Source organism: Panthera pardus, unplaced genomic scaffold, assembly GCF_024362965.1.
Source record: "Panthera pardus isolate Hobbes unplaced genomic scaffold, ASM2436296v1 HiC_scaffold_17, whole genome shotgun sequence".
NCBI classification, from domain to species: Eukaryota; Metazoa; Chordata; class Mammalia; order Carnivora; family Felidae; genus Panthera; species Panthera pardus.
Window position 1 is genome coordinate 54,631,348 of NW_026526732.1, and position 19,704 is coordinate 54,651,051.

At 42.9% G+C, this 19,704-nt stretch overlaps 1 protein-coding gene across 2 annotated transcripts in view; it reads right to left on the bottom strand.

The window, feature by feature from the left end:
* SOBP (sine oculis binding protein homolog) overlaps positions 1 to 19,704 on the bottom strand; it is a 162,280-nt gene that overhangs the window by 62,957 nt on the left and 79,619 nt on the right. The window contains exon 5 of one of the 2 annotated variants that reach the window (XM_019443016.2): positions 2,283 to 2,378. The exons of the other annotated variant lie outside the window; for it this stretch is intronic. Coding sequence (XP_019298561.2) covers positions 2,283 to 2,378 — 96 coding nt within the window. The remainder of the gene's footprint in view (positions 1 to 2,282; positions 2,379 to 19,704) is intronic. 2 annotated transcript variants of the gene reach the window in all.

Here is a 19,704-nt window from a genome sequence, read left to right on the forward strand (position 1 = left end):
AACAGTCACTAATACAAGTCTGAGTCAATGTTCAGTCCACCTGGCCAGGGCACTTTCTGTCAGTCCCTATATGTAGCCATGTGTCCTGATCATCTGCGAGCCTAGAAGTAACCTATTCCCCTAGTGTTTTTTTCCAAGGGCCATTGGCAACCCCAACAAAGTTCCTCCACTTTCCAAACCCACCCCTGCTCTTGCTATGGTGAACTATGCAAGGTGGCTCTGAAGCTAAGAAAGTACTTTGGAGCAGGACTTGCAATCTTTTTTCACGAAGTCTTTAAAAATTTGCTCTAAGCTGCACTAAGAAAACTCCAAGGACTGCCTATTTCTCACTTAAGAATGTTCTAGCTTTTTCATATAGAAGCATCACTTTTCCCAGCCTCATATCCAGCCAAATACCACTGCTTTTCTTGTAGTTGAAAAAATTAAATTTCTCCTTGGAGAAATAAGCTTCCTTGTTTTTTTCTCTTTATTCTCCTTTTTCTTTTGTCACAAAAAAACTATGCTGATGAAAATAAAGCATTTCTTACAGTGACTAAAAGGACAAAGATTGTACACATCTCTCAAAACTACTGCTAATACACTACTGTGTCTAAGCATAGCAATGATTAAACATACATTTTCTCTAAAGGTAGCTGGAAAAGATGTTCACATATATATTTTACTTCCTCCTGTATGAACCGACCACAACCAGGACTCAGCACATTCGTTTTAGCAATAAATATTTTTTAAAAATCAACTATGGCATATTAATTTTAACTGTTTCTCTAAAAAGAAGTAAGATACTCCCCAAAGCATTTTGATACCAAACATAGCATTAATGGCCCCTACGGTCTTCTGCTGGATAACTATGGTTACAGAGGGAAGTATTAAAAGGGAAATGGATGAAAAAGATTTCCCCAAAATAGGTCATGCTAGGAGGCCTGGAAGCTTAAGAGCCCTAAGGTAAAATATAAGGTGAGTTAAATCATCAGAAAGCAAACAAACAAGCAAACAAACAAAAAAAAAGCAACTGCATTGATAAGCAGCGAATTTGCCTGCGGACTGATTGGTCAAGGGGCTAGACACACAGCATGAGTGGCTCTATTGTAACCATGCAGTTTATGGAGCTGGGGGGAAAAGAGTTTCTCACTGTCAACATCTAGCTGCTGCGGCTAGGATGGGTAAGAACTGTATTTTTCTCTCTTCTCCTGCTCTTTGGACACTTTGTTTTTAATGAACAGTTGGTATCAGAGCTAAGTCCAAAGACTGTTACATGTGGGATTTCCTAATGCGGAGACCTGGCAGAGCTGTTCGGTGTTCAGCCAAAACACTAAATAGAAATGAGACTACCTCAAAATGTAACAACGGAGCATCCTCATTCTCTTTCAGTGTTTTCATTTAGTTGGAGCAAATGTTTTGCTTTAATGCAATTGAAAAGAAAAGAACATTTAGGGACAACATAGCTAGATCCCTCATAAAGCTTCATTTTCAAAAGCAAGTGCTTAAATATCTAAATAAATGACAATTCATTCTCTGTTTACTTTAGGTAAACAGCAAATGCATCGCGGAGTACTCATTTTCAAAAGCTAATCAAGAACATTAGGTCCCGACAGATTCATTTAATAGAAATATAATAGGCATTCCTTCTTGCTTTTCATCTTGTCTTGCTGTAAATGCTAAAATGAACAGCAAATTAACCCTGCGTTGGAACAGAGTCCCTGTCACAGCTGATACCCCCTCTCTCGCGACTTGTAAACATCCCCGCATCCTGTCGCTGCTTTGACTTCTCCTACAGAGGAAAGACGAAAGTGCCTGATTGAGTTTGGCAAGAGAGTGTAGGAACACTTGAATCCTAAAGGGAGTACTGCGTGTCAACTCTGCTATCTTTCCCAGCAGAACAAAATATTACCATGCTGTCTCCTAAAATAGTGTACAATTAGGAAGGAGGAGGAGGAGTGGAGGTGGGATTGTTTTTTTTTTTTTTCCAAGCTACATATATCGACTGTCTTTCTCTCCATTTTTAACTTTACTAGCCATTCTCCAAATGGCTGGTTATAAACTACTATACAGAACAAGCTAACAAAGACAGGGCCATCCACGCTCTATAATCAGATATAAAAGATTTGCACACAATCTAAGATCTTATAGTTAATATTCAGTGATATCAGAATTAGCATTTAGAACTCTATACAGAAAAACTGTAATACTTCATAAATGATGTAATAATGAACAAACCCTTTCAAAAACTGTTTTCACTGTGCTAAAGTAACATTCTAGACTTGTTGTAAGTATGTTATTCTTACAAGTAGTTCGCAGTTATTCTTGAAGGCAAGCCTTGGAGTTTCCTTAGCATAGTGCTGCTGGGGGAAATTTTCAGCTTGTCCATCTTCATCTCTAGCCTGAAGGGAAATATAATGGCCTATTTAGGGACTTAACAAATAATGGAAGAAAAAAAAAAAGCTAAAAGCATAACAGCTCAGACCATTAAACAAACGGGAATCCAGAAATAACAACATTATTAAGAAGTTTGTTTAAATACGCAGTACGCCTTTTAGATGTCAAAATTCGGGGTTTATTTTTCTTGACGTAGTTTGGTTTCGACATGCAAATTCACTGTGGTGTGATATTTTAAATGATATGAAGCAAACCAAAATCAAATAGTTTCGTTGGCAATTAACCACCACTTTGGTCTTCCAGTGGCTTTCGTTGCACATTGAGGATTATATGACATACGTACGTGTTTAAACTTTTTGGCATGCTTAAGCAATCTCTAGATAACGCACTTTAAGAAAATTCTAATAGCAAGGCCACAAGAAAAGCAGTTTGCATCGTTATATTTTGCATCGTAATACTATTAGAGATAAACTGATTCCCCTTGATTTTTAAATAAAGATCTGAAAGGAGCAATGATCTAGTAAGAACAATGATTCTTCAATCGAATGCAGTAAAAAAAAAAAATAGATTTAATTAAGAAGCTGCATTAAAAGTTACTAGTTATTTTGATCTACGCTGTTAATTAAGAAAGCTGAAGTTTAAATGGAGACATTAACAGAACCCGTTAGCAATACCGCTTGCATACAGTCTTGTCCTCCTAATCTCCATCCGTTTCTGGTTTGGAGTGGGAGAGGGGGAGAGGTAGGTGAAAGGAGGCGTGTCTGCAGCACACTCATTAAACCATTCATTTGGGTGACACTTGCACCTCGCTCTGCTCTCATCTCATCTTAGCCCTAACTGCTCCCCCTTTCCTGGCCTCCTGAAATTCACAGCTGAGCTGTCTCCCTCACATATGGCTTGCATATAATTATGCATATTCCATTTTGCGCTGCATTAAAATGATGAGCTCCTGGCTCCCTGCCAGCTGATTTTAAAAAGCCCAAGTGAAGTAGGAAAAAGGAGAGAAACACAGGGAGAGCCGCACAGGAAGCAGCAGGTAGTTCTGTCGGCTGTCTCTTTAGATAAAATGTATGTCTGGCACCAAGGGAACAGCTGAGAACTACCTGTTGTGATGTATGGATCGAGGAGGAGAAAACAATGAGCGTATGTCTGGGGCACAGCGATGACAGCACTTGGGTGGTGTTTCTCCTTTAATGGAGTGAAATTTGCCGGCTGACAAGTATCACTCAGAGCTCCTCGGCTAGAAGAGGGATCGTCGTTTTAGAAACGGAGCCGTATTTTGTACATTTAAGGATGTATAGCTTGTTTTTTAACAAAGCCTTCTGCTACTTATTACAGGGAGGGAACTGGATGGAATTTGGAAATGGAATGTCATGGGCAGTAATATTTGGGTTACAAGAAGTTGGTGGGAGAAGAGAATTGCTCTGTTTTGGTTTCATTTTTGAAATGTATGAACATCTCTGGGATTGAGTGCCTTTTTATTATACCTTTTATCCCCCCCTACCAAATCAAAGTAAAATAAAAATGCAGTTATAGGACTGGACTACATGTGACAGAAAGCGTAAGCTTTGTTCACGTTCAGTGGTTATCAAGGCACTGAAAGCGATGATGCTCCTTCTCACAGCATCTCACAGCGTCAGCTCTCCTCTGCAGCTACATCTGGGCTTAAGTTAATATAGTCTTAAATGGGGCCCACTTTAAAGTGGAGTGTATAAATAAAAGGCAGCTGGAGGAAAAACAATAAGATGCCAATGGGTAGCAACGATGTTAGATTCTTCCATTCTCTGTAAGTGTGTTTTAAGCCACTCTGTGAGGTCTCTTGACGGCTGATGCTACATCTACTTCGTCTTTCCTATTCTGCCATTTCTAGTGTCTTACTTTTAGTTGGTACTTAACAAACGTTTAAGTGGTGAAGAAAAAAAAAAAAAGCCCCATACATGGATAGTAACTAGACCTTACCATAAACAACTCTGTAGAAAATGCCACCTCGAAATATGCTAAAGTTGGTGGTTAGGTTTATTATATTCCTGATGCACTATGATACATATGCTTGGAAACACACTTAGCATATAGTTTACGAGGGCTACTATTTACATATATATGTCTATATTCAATATACATGTATCTTGTGTATAAATATTCATAAGGTGGAATATGTTTATTATGCATGTACTATGTGTACACATTCATACACACCAGATGCCTGGGGATATTTTCAACATTAGTGGCAAAAATACATCCATTCCACTTATACGTAAGGTGATCACAATGCTTTTTATGTTTTTAAAGGACAAGAAATAATCCCATTGTCTAATATTTGAAGGTGCTTCCTCAAAGGAGCTAAAGATTTCATATAAAGACTCATAATTTATGAGGTGGAATAAAACAGCCATGGAAGAGAAAGGAGAGGGAGATTGAGGGGGTTGGAAGTGAAGAGAGAAAGCCAGAGATTTGCTTCTTTATGGAGCTATTTGCCTCTCCATCAAACCCCATGGCCCTTGGAATGGTCTGCCTCTCGCAAGCCATCTGATGCCAGAGTGCAAGACGTTCCATCCTGCAGCCATTTGCCGCATTGCCACCATGTGCCACAGAACTGGGAAGCATACAACATGCTAGGACCCCCAGCACCGTCTCCCTCATGTGTGTGTGCACACATTGAGCAGTCACCCGCCTCTCGCCAGAGTAATTCCTTTTGCATTCTAAAGGGTTTTTAGTGTAAATTTTAAAACTACTATTCCTAGGCTAAGTGAAATTAAGTGCATTCAGCGAGGGCAATAATTCTCCACTCTTGACTGCATACTAGAATCATCTGGGGTGGCTTTTTAACATTGGAGCCCATCCTGCCCCCTCCTGTCCCACTTTTTTCCAAGACTCTGATTTAATTGGTCCAGGGTGGGGCCCGGACATGGGTGTTTTTTAAAAAGCTCTGGGGTGATTGTAATGTACAAGCAGGGCTGAGAACCACTGATCTAAGGAGTGTGCCCAGAGGAGGGGTATCAAGAGGAGGCTCTTGGCAGAGTGTCGGCAGAATGTTCTCTAACCACGTCCCGACCCCACTAGAGTGAACTGCTATGCAACACTAAGAGGATGTAGGATATGGCCCCTGGGATGGGTCTTATTGTAAAGACTCCAGAGATGACACGGCTAGCTGATCGCAGGCAAAAAATCCCTTATTTTAGTTCTTGGCATGAAAAATAATATTGGAAGAACTACTAGACCAGCTCCTCAAAAGGCCTTTCTGAACCTCTACAACCAAGTCAAAAATCCCCATGTGCCCTCGCTTTGACTTGACACAGGTGCAACTTTACACCGGTTGGTGTGATTTTTTTGTCTTCTCTGCAAAGTAGCAGACGCTTCCTAAGGGCAGAGATAGTGCCTGGTTCCTCACCTCTGGACCTTCAGCCCCAGCCACTGCATGGTACACGGTAAGTGCTCTGTGGGAATGAGTTCTGTTTTCATTCCTGCAACTCGATGGCGATGTTAGACAAAAATCCTAGTAGAATCATTTTATAACCTGTTATATATTGAAGTCAGTGCCTTCTGCCTCTGCCCCATCTGGGCTGGCAGACAATGGCATATCGAGGCAGGGCTGTGTAAGCTCTGCAGACATTCAGAATCTCTGGTCATGGTAAAAACATGAAGCAGAATGACTTTTAGTTGTTTTCTTTTATTGTTCTTAAATTCTTCACAGACCATGAGCTCTCTCACTGCCTTTCTTGGGGCAGACCACCCCACTGCCAGCTCTTGGCATCTCCTGGGGCCCGGAGACCTGTGTTGATGTCTGACTTTGTTCTGGAGTGACCAGTTCTGACAGAAGGAATGCCAAGATACATGATGAACTAATTCTCTCCATGTGTCTTATTCTCAGCAGCTTTATTCTGACTAATACGCTGGATATTTATGCCAACTATGGGGAAAAGCAAACAGGAAGCTTTTTTTTTTTTTTTTACATTTTACTACAAATGCAATCGTCAAACCAAAGGTACATTTCTTATCTACTATTCTAAGAAGACTCCACCTCTTGCCATAAAATAGAAATAGAAATCCTTCAATTAAACTGCAAAAAGTAAATATCCTTCATTTAAACTGCAAGGGGATTTCCCCATCTTGCTGACAGTCATGTTGTGCCTACCATTTGAATAAATATTAGATTATGTGCGACACTTAGACCCATTGCCTCTCTACCTCAAAAATCTCCGGCTTAAACAAATTCATATTCACCTCTCTCTCCCTTTCCCTTTTTTATTTTGATTCTTACATACGGCAATCTTTGGTTCTCTTTCAAAGAATTCACTTCTTCCTTTGGGCCAAAGCTTTGGTGTCGTGTACATCTTCAAGCAAGATCAGCATGTTTTCTCCTCGAGAGTCTCCCTTAGAAAAGGTGGAACATTCTAAAATCAGCTCCACCGGGCTATACCCCAGAAAAGTGAGATTTTTCTGACTCAACAAAAAGGTTAACACTGCTGCCATTTAAGTGGAAAGATAACTACGCTTCCCAGTTAAGACCTCCCTGTGATGAATGGGAGTTTACACCTCTGTGTCGCCGTGATTTCAGAACTTTTTTGGAAAACAAGAGAAGGTTCTTCCTGGAACCAGAGTGGGGAGAGCACACAGAGCGTCTAGACTGAGCGTTCCGGTGCTGTGGCGGACTTGGCACACACCGGCTCACACACGTGGTGTTGTTACCAGACTTGAGAACATCAAAAATAGTGCATCTCCAAGTTGGGGGGGGGGGGGTAAGTTTAGAGATGAATAGTTGCAGAGAAAAACTTTCATTTTTTAGAACGCACTCTTTGAGCCAGGAGTAATAGAATTTCCGTTCAAAATTCAAGACAAAAGCACAGGGACACATCACCTCTGAAAACCCTTAGGATTTCATTTTCCGATTTCCGGTCCCATTTCCGGTCTGTCTTTCCTTAGCCAAATGCCTACATACATTTCTCTTGAAGAAACTCAGAAAGGAATAAACTGCAACTGTCATGTGTGTTGGGAACATCTCTGTGACCTTGGCATAAAGGTCAGCCCGGTTTCCAGGCCCCTCAGTGAAGTTCAGCCAGTGCTGGCCCTGGGCTAAAATAACACAAGGAGGCCTGTGGAGTGGCTCCTGCTTCTTCTGGATTACAGCTCAGCTATTCTCATCTTGGTGGTCCAAACTCCTCACGACTGAATGCCCAGTTCCCTTCAACTGGATTCCTGTCCTTTACCCCCATTTTCTCTTTGTAAAACTAGATTCCATCTGTCCTCCCCCACTTCTCCTGGAAAATTCTTATACATCTTTTAAGCGTTCATTCAGTCTGTAGCTCCTTTAGGAAGCCATTCCAGACCTCTTCCTCCTGATCCTAACCCGGGCTCTGTACCCCTCTGTCTATATATTTATATGTATCAGCATTCCACCCATTGCATTGCATTATGACCATCTATGTGTGTGTCTTCCCCACCAATCTGTGAGGTCCTTGAGTGCAGAAACTGTTCTATTCAGCTGCAAATCTCTAGAGCCTCATCTACTGCCTGGCATATTATAAAGACTCCATAAATGGTGAGTGAGTGAATGAATGAGTAATGAGTTCCTATCCTTCAACCCTAGCATCTGGACATTCTGCCTTGCACTCTAGTCCCCAGAGGTGAGTGCCCTGCCCCTGAACCTCAGGAATCAACTCCATACCTGAGTCTGAGCAGGCCTCTGCCAGAGTTCTCTGATCACACCTGCCTCCCACCTGGACCCTCACTGGCTACTCCATGCACTTCTGCCCCACACCTGTCCCTCCCACCTGGTTAGACACTAGAGTCTTAGCCTCACTTCAGATCTTGTACTCAATTTGGACTTAAGCCAATAATCATTTTGTCCGTGTTTCTCTCCTCTGCCTCCCCCTCTAACCTCTGGTTGTTGCTTAACAAATCCTCATCCCCAAAAGTCCATTCTCAGATTAACCAACCCAGGGCCTTGCTCCCTGTTTCTTTTATCTCATCTGGTCATAGTGCCCCAAGTCAGTCTGGAACTCCTTGATATAACTCATCTTGGGTTATGACTCATGTCTTATCTTCCCTACCAGATTGGAAGCTGCTTAAGGGAAAATGGATGAAGCCCCCATGCTCAGCAGAGTCCCTTGTACAACAAACAATCCTGTAAGTATATGTTGAACGGATTCATTAACCCTTTGCTCCTCCTTAAGCCAAGGTCCAGAAGCGTTCTGTTTTTCTCCACCCTGAATGGTCTCCCTCTACAAATGGATCCCCTTAAGTGTGAGTTGTTCCTATGCAAATATTCAAGTCAGTGAACATCAGATTGCAGAGAATGGCATGGCTTGTGGACAGGATTATGTGTGCATGCAACTTGGGTAGAGAGCTTTCTCTCGCACAGAGGACTCCCACCTGGCATCAGGCTCCCTGCTCTGGAGACACCCCAGGCATGCACAAACATCAGTTCCTGGACCCAGGCATCTGCTCAATTCACGTTAGTACTAATTTTTGCGTCAGACTCCCTGGCCCTCCCTTTCATTAGCTTGTCATCAAAGATTGACTATGGGATTCCTGCAGTGGTGCTCTTTTACTTTGTTCTTTTAACAAAATGTATTTAAATTCCCATTTAGCAAGCAGGCCAAGGGAGAAGCTGTTTCCCCAGTGACGTTCCTCCTAATTCTCCATCCTCCATACCTGCCAGGCTCCTCTGACAGCTCCCACATCTCTGATGGATGAGATGGACTTATTTGCTGCAGCTATTTTTTCACTCCATGCAAACCTTTATATATATCATAAATTTTTAATATCCAATTTGGAGTCTTCAAAGAATAACGGTAACAAATATGCAACATGAAGATAATGGGAATCAAATCATGTTTATGGCCTCTAGGAGCATCTCCTTAAACGATGTCAGGTCAGAACCACTCAGAGCTGTGAGCACGTGAGGCTACCGGGCTGATCTCGCGCCTGATTAATGGCTGCCCTTACTCAGGGGCCCTAATGGATTGCGTGACAGTTACGGCAACAGATTCCACATCAGCCTGAAATACAGCTACCACACCAGCTAAAATATATCATGCTCATCCCAGCACATTACAGCTGTGTCCAGAAAAATCAGAGCAGTTGCTAAGTGGTTCTGAAAATCCCTGTTTTTGCTCCTCATTTAAAAAATCTGTTCTTCCTATATTGGACAGGACTACTGGATTTATCTTGCACTGCTTTTTGTCAGGTCACCTGAGTGTCTTTGGTAGGAACTGTCTTACCAAACTGGTCCGCAGGTAAGGCCCAGCAGCTGGGGCATGCAGCCCCCTCTTCTGTTCTCTGCTAAAGTCACCACCATCACATCCCAAGCAGCTTCTGATTATCCCAGGACCCTCAATCCATGGGGGATTATCCAGGCTCCTTGATGGTTCCCCTCCTCCCACCTCTTGCCTCCACCCACCAATTGCCTTTTGGCTTTTTCACTCACTATTCATTTGTATTTATTACCCAGGGTCATGTGAGGGGAAACAAAAGGCAGGCAATTCCACCATGTTACCCGTTGACACCTATGAAATACTTAAATAATTGGCCTAATCTAGGCATTTCAGGTGGTCCTTTTATTCCTTTCCTCTGAAATCACTAGGCAGAAGGGGCTGGACTCCAGTCTTTCTATACAGACCTCAGGATGGGCCTAAGGAATTAGAGAAAATGCGAAACAGGCAAGGCTGGAAAGGGACCCCAGGACCCCATCTGTAAGAGTAGGAAAGAATCCAGACGTAATGGAGGAGATTTACTATCCACAGGAAGTCTCCCTCGAAATAACCTGGGCTCAGATGGGAATAGGAAACACACTAGAACCAGATGAAGGTACTGCTCTGGATATTATCAAAGATTAATAGTAACAGCTAACATCCCTACGGCTGTTATGAACGCACCAGACATCATTCTAAGTGTTTTATATTTAACACACACACCCACCTATATACCAAAGCAAAACAAAAGCTTATGATTAGGTACTATTATTACCTCCTTTTTATATACAAGAAAACAGGAGCACAGAGAGATGATGTTGTTCATACAAAGTCGCACAGCTAACAAGTGGTGGAACCAGAATTCAGACTCAGGCAATCTGCCTCCACAGCCCTCACTCTATACTTGATGATCTGCTAGCTCTCTGCTAGTGGTTTAAAACAAAATCAGTGTTGGGGCACCTGGCTGGCTCAGTCGGTTAAGCGTCCCACTTTGGCTCAGGTCATGATCTCACATGAGTTCAAGCCCCATACTGGGCTCTCTATTGTCAGCACAGAGCCCGCTTCAGATCCTCTGTCCCCCTTTCTCTGCACCCCCCCCCCTCAAAACAAATAAACATTTAAAAACTTTTTAATTAAAAAAAATCAGTGTGAAATCACTTGAAAATACTGATGTCATTAAGCTAAAAATATATGTTATTAATTCATTAAGGGAGGTTTTCATAATTCTCTGGTTTTCTTGGGTTTTCAATTCTAAGATTGAATACACCAAAGAAATGAGGAAAAGAGGGTACTTAAGGACAAACATAACTGAAGGTGGTGGTGGGGTGGTCTGCAAAGAGCCTAGGAAAAAGAGGCAAGTGCAAACATGAGTCAGTAAGTCTCTGGCATAGGCTGAGGGAGATGCTACTTCAAAATTTATAAAATTAATCCTTAAAACAAACCAACCTCTTTGGCCTGATTCTTGTTAAATAACCTTTGGATCATTGATTATGACACCTAAGCCCATCAATTCCAGAAGGACATGTCCTACAGAGCTCACTCAACTATTCAGATCCTTTAGCAATTTCCTTTGTGAATTTCTAAAAGCATTATCAATATTATCATATTATTTTTTATTAGTCCCATAAATGGTTCTGCACAGACTATAAAGGACATTGTGTGTCTTATGTCATTCAGTCCTGGCACTCCAGTATATAAATGCAGATTGTGGCTTTGGTTAACATGAATCAGCTCATCAAAGCAGTGGATGAACTGTGGACGAATTTTTGGATGAACTGGCAAAATGAAGTCCCTGGACTTGTCTAGCCAAGGAACAGGCCGAGATTGTGGTGATTCTTCAAGAGTTGGGGTGTGGGGAGCCAAAGGCCAGTTCACTAGCCTCTGTTCAATACCACAACACCCTCTATGACTAGGAAAAATTGAGACAGAGCAACAGTAATGTAGCCCTCATCAGGCTGATGGCTAATTAGCTCAGTGGGAGAGGAGATGATGCAAGAGGCTCAGGGGCACTCCTGAGATAGTTAGCTTGCCCTGTTGTCCCTCTCACAGAACATACCCTTCATCATGACCTGCCACATCACATGCATAAAGGTCTTAGCAAAGGGGAGATGGACACCAGACACATGTGAGAGAATGTGGATGAATCAGTGTGTATCGCTCACTGCTTTTGGAAGAAATAACTCAAAGGGCATACCTGGGTGATGATGGTCATGGATAGCTATGAATCACAAATTGAAACACTTGTGTCCTTGAAGTAGTTTCTCATTCTGAGGTCAAGGACTATGATTTCTTTTTTTTTTTTTTTTTTAATTTTTTTTTTTAACGTTTTATTTATTTTTGAGACAGAGAGAGAGCATGAACGGGGGAGGGGCAGAGAGAGAGGGAGACACAGAATCGGAAGCAGGCTCCAGGCTCTGAGCCATCAGCCCAGAGCCTGACGCGGGGCTCGAACTCACAGACCGCGAGATCGTGACCTGAGCTGAAGTCGGACGCTTAACCGACTGAGCCACCCAGGTGCCCCAAGGACTATGATTTCTAAATTAGCAGCAATACTTGTCAAAGACCATGGTGTCACAATTGTTATCTGTAATAAAGGTTCAGTGCTCAAACCAACCTTACCAGCAACCACAGAAATGCCATAATCAGGATCCAGATACTACAGGACTGTTAACATCTTCTCTGCATGGTTCACGTGGGCCTCGGCCTACCTCATTCCCCTGGTGCCCACCAACCTGCAAAGTAGGCCTGTAGATGCCCCATAGAGGTCTGCACCGGTTCCCTACCAGCTCCAGCTTTGAGGCTACTTCTATACCACTCTCAGCTCTCAACCCTCACTCTTGGCTCTAGACCTGCCTTGGAAGCTTTGATCTGTGCACTCGGCCTGGCTGGAGCTGTCTCCATAGAGGCTGCCTTGAACTAGCCATTCGGGTCCTCCACCTTGGATAGCTACAGAAAAGTATCCCATCCTGGTCACTGCCCTGACCCGGGACAATTTTACAGTCAGCGTCCTATAATGGTGCCCAAAATATAATGTGTCTTAAAGATAAGGTTTCCTTAGTAAGAAACAGAAGTGCGAATTATGCAATGGTTTTAAAGATCTAAAGTTGGCCTGACATAAAGAAGAAAGACCAAGAGTAGGAGTAAAATCCTGGCTGTTACTGTGCCCTGTCCACACAGATGCTCTGACCAACATGGAGTGATGCTGTGGCTTGTACCAGTGGTGGCAGGCAAAGGAGAAAGACAGGGTGGCACGTCTATTCACTGTGCCTCCTGGGTCTTTCCAAGTGTGAAGTTGGGATGTGATTCTGAACAGGATGGTCCTCCTGACTGCTTCAATTATGAGCCACGTACCACTTGAACTGCTAACAGAGGCGCCATCAGGCTTAGAGCAACAAAGTCAAAATTACCTTGTTTCCAAACCCAGGACGGATCAGCCTCTCTGAGGAGGCAAATGTAAAGATGGCAGCAAAGGAGCTTCTGATCAAATGGCCCTCTCTGGAGTCTTAATTTTAAATCCCTGCCATTCTGCAAATGATAAATGGAAGTAATAAAAAGCGGGACTGTGACATGTTTAAAGAGGGGGCAATCTTTCAAGCAGAATTTGACTTGTGTTGAGGGAAGGGCCTGTTGAAGCCAACAGCTGAGTACCAGATTAAGGTCCATGCTTAGATGATGATGTCAGTTAACACTTGTTCCTCTGTCACCCCTTTTTGAAAGTATTATTGTTTTTGTTGTTACATTTCCAGGAGTTACATTTTAGAATCAAAGCCTAAGTGACAAAAGACAAAAAGTGTCCTTGGTTTCCACATCCTCTCTCTGTGTAGTATAGTTGAGAACAAGAAGGTATAGTTTTCTCCTGCACAGCGAGCAGCCCTGCCCCTCCTGTTTGTCCCTTTCCTCTTACCTGACCTTTCTGGTTACCGAAATTCCCAAACTATTCCAGATCCTCCATACTCTGGTATCTCAGTTGCCCAGTGGGGTTCTAGATATAAGATAACTGGGGAGCCACATCAGAATGAGGCTCCCAGACTGCAGACTGGACCCCATTGGAGAGAATATCACTGCTTCCAAAGACGTCCAATTCAATGACTGCTTCACAGAGATGTCACCACAAAAGAAAAAAAACTCAGTATAGAAGTCACTTTGACAGTGGCATTAAGATTAAAGTTTGTTCTCTGCCAGACACCATGTTAAACAATTGCAGACTTTGGCTCATTACTCCCCAAACCGTTGTAAGTCTATATGGCCATTACTACCCTCATTTTTCCAATAAGGAATCTGAAGTGTAGAGAAGTTCAGTGACTTTTCCAAAACAAACGAGCTAACAAAGGCAAAGCCGGGGTCCAAATGCCGGTGTTGTGACACCGTGCCCAGGCTCTTGATACCCATGCAACACTGGCTCTTCCACAGCAGCTCAGTCAGCAGAGGATGTTGGCTGACAATGAGCAACAGAAACTGTAGATATTACTAGAAGGCAGAGAAGTCAAGGTTCAAATGTCCCTGCGGGTCCTTGCAGGAGAGAGGAAAACTTAGCCCTCTGATCTCCCCTCTTCATGGTGAAGCACCAATGACCATTGCAGTGGTCAATGGAGCCAGCACCTCCCTGAAGGTCAAGGCCTGGGTGTCAGTCTTCTAGGCCAAAGGCAACACAGGCAACAAGAACACAGCCAAAGGTTGAGCAGATCCAAACCCTAAGCCCACCAGGATGGAGGGCAATGACCTTTCCAAGTATTCTGCACTTGAGGTATGGGGTAAAAAAAGAGGGAAGGATGGAAGGAGAGGGACGGTGGGGAGTTGGTGTGGAAATGGGAGTTTGCCCGGGGAGTCCTATAGGTCAGCAGGAGAAGCTCTGCACAGAGATGGGGGGAGACACACCCCTTAAGTTGACAGACTTCCCACTGGGGGCCTGCTTGTTTTGAAATCCCTCTTATATTTCATTTGCAAATCTACATGCTTAAGATGATGGGATTCCAAGGTGAGAGTGGGAGCCTGAATCTTTTCTTGGGTGTCAACATAGACTGAGCCATGTTTTCAAGGACAAAAGATTCTAAATTCATAAAACTTTCCTTGTGGTTCTTACCTAATCATAGAACAGAAAACTGTCAAATGGTTTGATGTGGAAAATAGTAAAAGGGGAATAGGAATGATCATTTGATATAACTATTATAATATTAGCCTTCTCTTGTTACTAAAACAAGCAGTGTTTACATGCAATCAAGTATCCGAGTGTGTGAAATAAAGAAATTTCACTCTTATCTTTGCCTTAAGGAATGACAGACCTTTGCCTTTGAATGACAAAAATGATTTGTCTAATTCTATAAACTACAGGTTGTACCATCTGCCTTTATACAAAACCATTCTACGTGGCATTGTGACCCCATAGAAAACAGACCACAATGGCAAGGACACATATATAACTTTTTTTAAGGTCCCATTCATTCATTCACTCCTTCCTCATTTATTGAGCATCTACCAACGTGTCCAGCAGTTGTAGACAACTGAACAACTAACTATCTAAAATGAATGGTATTCGGAGCATCTGGGTGGCTCAGTCGGTTGAGCATCCAACTTCAGCACAGATCATGATTTCATGGTTCATGGGATTGAGTCCCATGTCCACGCTCTGTGCTGACAGCTTGGAGCCTGGAGCCTGCTTCGGATTCTGTGTGTCTCCCACTCTCTCTGCTCCCCCCCCCCCCCACTCACACTCTGTCTCTCTCTCAAAAATATAAACATTAAAAAAATAAATAAAAAGGGGCGCCTGGGTGGCTCAGTCGGTTAAGTGGCCAACTTCGGCTCAGGTCATGATCTCACCCCATGAGTTCAAACCCTGCATCGGGCTCTGTGCTGACAGCTCAGAGCCTGGAGCCTGCTTCGGATCATGTGTCTCCCTCTCTCTCTGCCCCTCCCCTGCTCACATTCTGTCTTTCTCTCTCCCTCTCTCTCTCAAAAATAAACATTTAAAAAAAATTAAAAATAAATAAATAATAAAAATAAAATGAATGATATTCAGCCCACATGTCCAACACATTTTAATTTTTTAAGTTCAACGATAGTAAAGCAAAGGATCCCTTGCCAAGGTCTAACCATTCACAATTTGGAGTGTCAAATATCATACATTTATATCCTATTTAAAATTTAGATTTTAAAATAATTATAATTTTTTAAAGTAAATAAAAGTCAACCACAAAAGGCAAGAAGTAGAAAATATTCGCATAAGCAAACAAGAATTAGGATGAAATAAAAAACCAGAAAAAGTGTGAGCAAATTCTCAAAGGCCAAGCACTCCGTGTGCCATTTAGCTGAGGATGTTAGTACAGAAATGGGTGAGGAGGGCCATTTGGTGCCAATACTGAGCTGAGTTTGATTTCTGGCACCAGCAATAAAACGGGGGACATAACATCCAGCTCAGAAATTCAATGCAAGGATTAAATGAAACAATTCATCGCAGGTCCTATACAATCCATGGAAAAAAGTACTCAATATAGGACAGTTATTTAAATTTCACAGACCCACTTTCTTTTCTGAAGAGAAAAACTCAGCTGGCTGGAAGGCAACAGGGACTCACTCTCTCCTATCATTAAAGTCTTGATTAAGTTGTGCACAACTATACAGCATGCTCAGCAGCCAAAGACCGATGTCAGTCAGAAGACACTGGTGAAGAGTTGAGGGCTTTTTAGAAATGCATAAGCACTAATCAGGATCTTAACCCTCTACACATCGATATCAATGACCACTTCTACGTCTCTTTCACCATCTGACTACTCATTCCACTTCCTGCAAATAAAGCATGGTTGTGTTTTCTTTTTTTATCCCTTCATCTCCTCTTGGGTTTTGCGAGCAGTATCTCCATCAAGCAACTTTCTACATGGGCTGAGCAGCTCCCATCCAGGTGAGCAGCCAGAGATTCACGGAGGCTACCACGTGTTGAATTCCGCGGCCCTCACCACACCTCTGTCAACTCAACCAAGGTCTTACTGTCGGTGTCTTCCTTGCCATTCATATCCTCTCCCTTTATTCCTTATTTCCAGCTTCTAACTTCACCCTGTATCAACTTTGTTTCTAACTCAGTAACAGAGGACACCTGCATCATCTGCTGATTTTAAATGCTCCGCAGAGGTCTGGCACCCATACACTGTGACCCACACACTCTTTCCAAGCTGAACGGCCTCACCAATGACAGAGGATCAGACAAATTACAGGGGAGAATTTCTAAACAATCCAATGTGTGGTTCACCATTTTCAGAAAATGTGTAAATGAGAGGATATAGTTTTCTTATTCAAAAGGCAAAGAAGGCTTATTCTTTCCTTTAACTAAATGTTTCCTCATTTATTAGGTCCTTATTCATTTAAGAATTCAGTACAAAACTGTTGCCTTTGAGTTTTGTTTTGTTTTTAATGTGTTCATCCTCATCTTTTTGACACATCATCTCTCCTTCACGCTCTTTAGACAGGACCCTGAATCACCTGGCAGTCTCTCCTCCATTAAGTGAGACTCCCCTCTCCTAGCCACCTGTGCAATCGGAAACAGCTTTCTTTTATTTTACAGATTTGCTTCATCTTGAAGTAAAATGTCATTTCGTTTCTATTTCTCCCCACCTCTTGCCCTGCCACAGGAAGCTGCTGTACAGGTACCATATAATGTTTATGCTCATTTGTTTCTTTGTATTACATCCTGCCCTCCTGTGCTCCAGAATCGGATGTCTACAAAGATATAATCAAAATGAAATTGTATTAGTTTAGATCAACATCTGTGGCAGCAATTCCTTAAATGATACAAACAAGGCAGTAGCTATAATGTCTGTCTTGTTTCAAGGTAAAAATGAAAAATGACATCTTTGATGGAGAAGACTCCACAGAGACCCGGGGAGAAACGCGGCCTCTTCCCCTGCTCACAGACAGCTCTCTTTCCCGTCATATGGCTGACAGGTGTGTAATCATGTTCCTTAGTCACAGTTTGTGTTAAAATAACCAATTACCAAATGAATGAGAATTGAGCTCTAGTGTGACTGTCGCCACTGTTGCAGACTGATGATGCACATCCAAAGCACAGCTTTAAAGAGAGGCTCTGATGGGCTCCTCCCCAAAGATACTCTCCAAGGCTAGAAGCCTCTCCCACTGTACAATGACTCTGCTCAAATACAGGACATTTCTCCTCTGGCCCCTGCCCTAAGGAATGAAGCATCCAACAGGGCCACCATGGATGATCAGTCCAATTTCCTTGGCAACTCAAGGTCCCTACCATTTCCTGCCCTCGATCTTTCCATAACACATCACCCTCGCCTCTCATCTAACACCTGCTGGTAGAGCTGTCTCCCTGCCCACCCAGATTTCCGCCTGGACAAGGCAGTACCTGCCATCAACCTGTTCTTCCCTCTGTGATGTATATCACCTTCCACCTGACCCCACAGTGACAAAAGACAATGCTGAAACCCAAGAGCCCTGACATTCCAAGTGTATCCTCACCAGGCAAGGAATTCCCCAGATCTACTCCCCAAGAAAGGTAGAGTAACATGCAGGTAGCCTACAGAGCCACATGTTGTTCGCTGTTGTGGGTATAGTCAAGAGAAGCAAATCCTTTAGCATTGATGAAAAATGTAAGCACAAAAATCACACTTTCTATTGGCCCAAAGGTTGTCAACAGGCTGGGGGAGAAAGCCCACAAATAACTCAAATGAAGTCAATGTAGAAAATTGAGATAATGACTTATTTACAACAGGTTGATTATAACAGTGCAATTATTACACTGTAGGTGACCTTCACCACTTACCCCTCCCACCTGTCAGACATGCCCTGTTGTGGGCCCATGGGTGGAGGAGCCCTACTTCCCAGACTGGTGGCTGAAGAAAAAGCTGAAGAATAGATGAAAAAAAGTTCCCGCCCTGTAGCTTTGTTTCCCATCTGTGAAGCAGGGTTAGTACTTCGTACCCACCCACACTCGGTCGCATAGGAGATGGGTTGTAAGCACCATGCAACACCAATGGTATAACTCAAGAAAAGATTTTTGAGTTGCATGTCCACTGAGATCTTTTGATCGGCAATACTATACGCTTTCAAGCAAACATGAAATTTTCAATAAAGCCAAAGGAGGTGCTGATTCAAATTTTAAGTGGCAAATATCAAAGTAAAAAAGTTAACCCAAAAATCTTTGTATTGCTTTATTTAGACTAACGGATCCAAGGAGATTCAAGACAGCTTCAAAGAAATGAGTAAAAAGTACCATTCTTTTATATCTCTCACTCCTATTTTTTTCTCATCACAAAAGATGTTCCAGTGGAACCAGACCAATGTTACTTTCCTGTAAAAAGGCTTGGTAAGCTATGCTTTGCATGAGATGAAAGGTAATAAACATTTAAGAGGAAGGAAAAAACATCAGCTGGTTTTCTCCTTCTGTGTTCTTCTGTAACTTCTTTTTACCTGTCTTGTTACCCTCATTAGCATAAGTGCTAATTACCACCCCTCCCTCCTCTCCTACTGGAAGGGCAACTGGGACCCCACATTGGCTTCAACAATGGCTGACATCCCAGGTCAAGGCTGGGGGAGAAGAATGAGATTGGGGCTGTGTAAAGGTAAGTGGGACATGGTGTGACAGATAAGCTAAAAAAGGGACAAAAATGCAGGCGGCTGCTGAAATCAAGGGTCTCCTTCCAAGGAGGGGGCAAGACCCGGTGCTGCGTTGCATATGATGTTCTCTCCTCCACTTATTCATGTGCTCCTGGCAATTTTGGCTGTGGCACCTTGAGTGAAAAGCACACTATTTTGCACATATGGTGGAAAGAGTCTTGTGCATCAGCTGAATGCATACTGTACTACATACACATTCTGTTTTATCTCCGGGCCCAGCCGTGCTGCAAACGCTTGCAAATTGGGAAGCCTTCTGTGCAGTAAAAATACGGACAGGAGAAGCTAGACTGTGACTTATAAGATGCGACACCAGCCAAAAAAGCCAAAGTAACTAAAAGTGAAGGCGTGTGCTTCACGCTCATTGCAACAAAGGCGGCGGCAGCTCTTCAAGGTGGAGACCCCCCCGCCGGGGCTAGTTCGTTTCCCCTCATCCTGTGGTTTCAGACCCAGGGAATAGGCTTCCCTTCCACACACGTGATGCCCTCTGGAAACCTCTGCCCGTACCCAATGCTGTTTC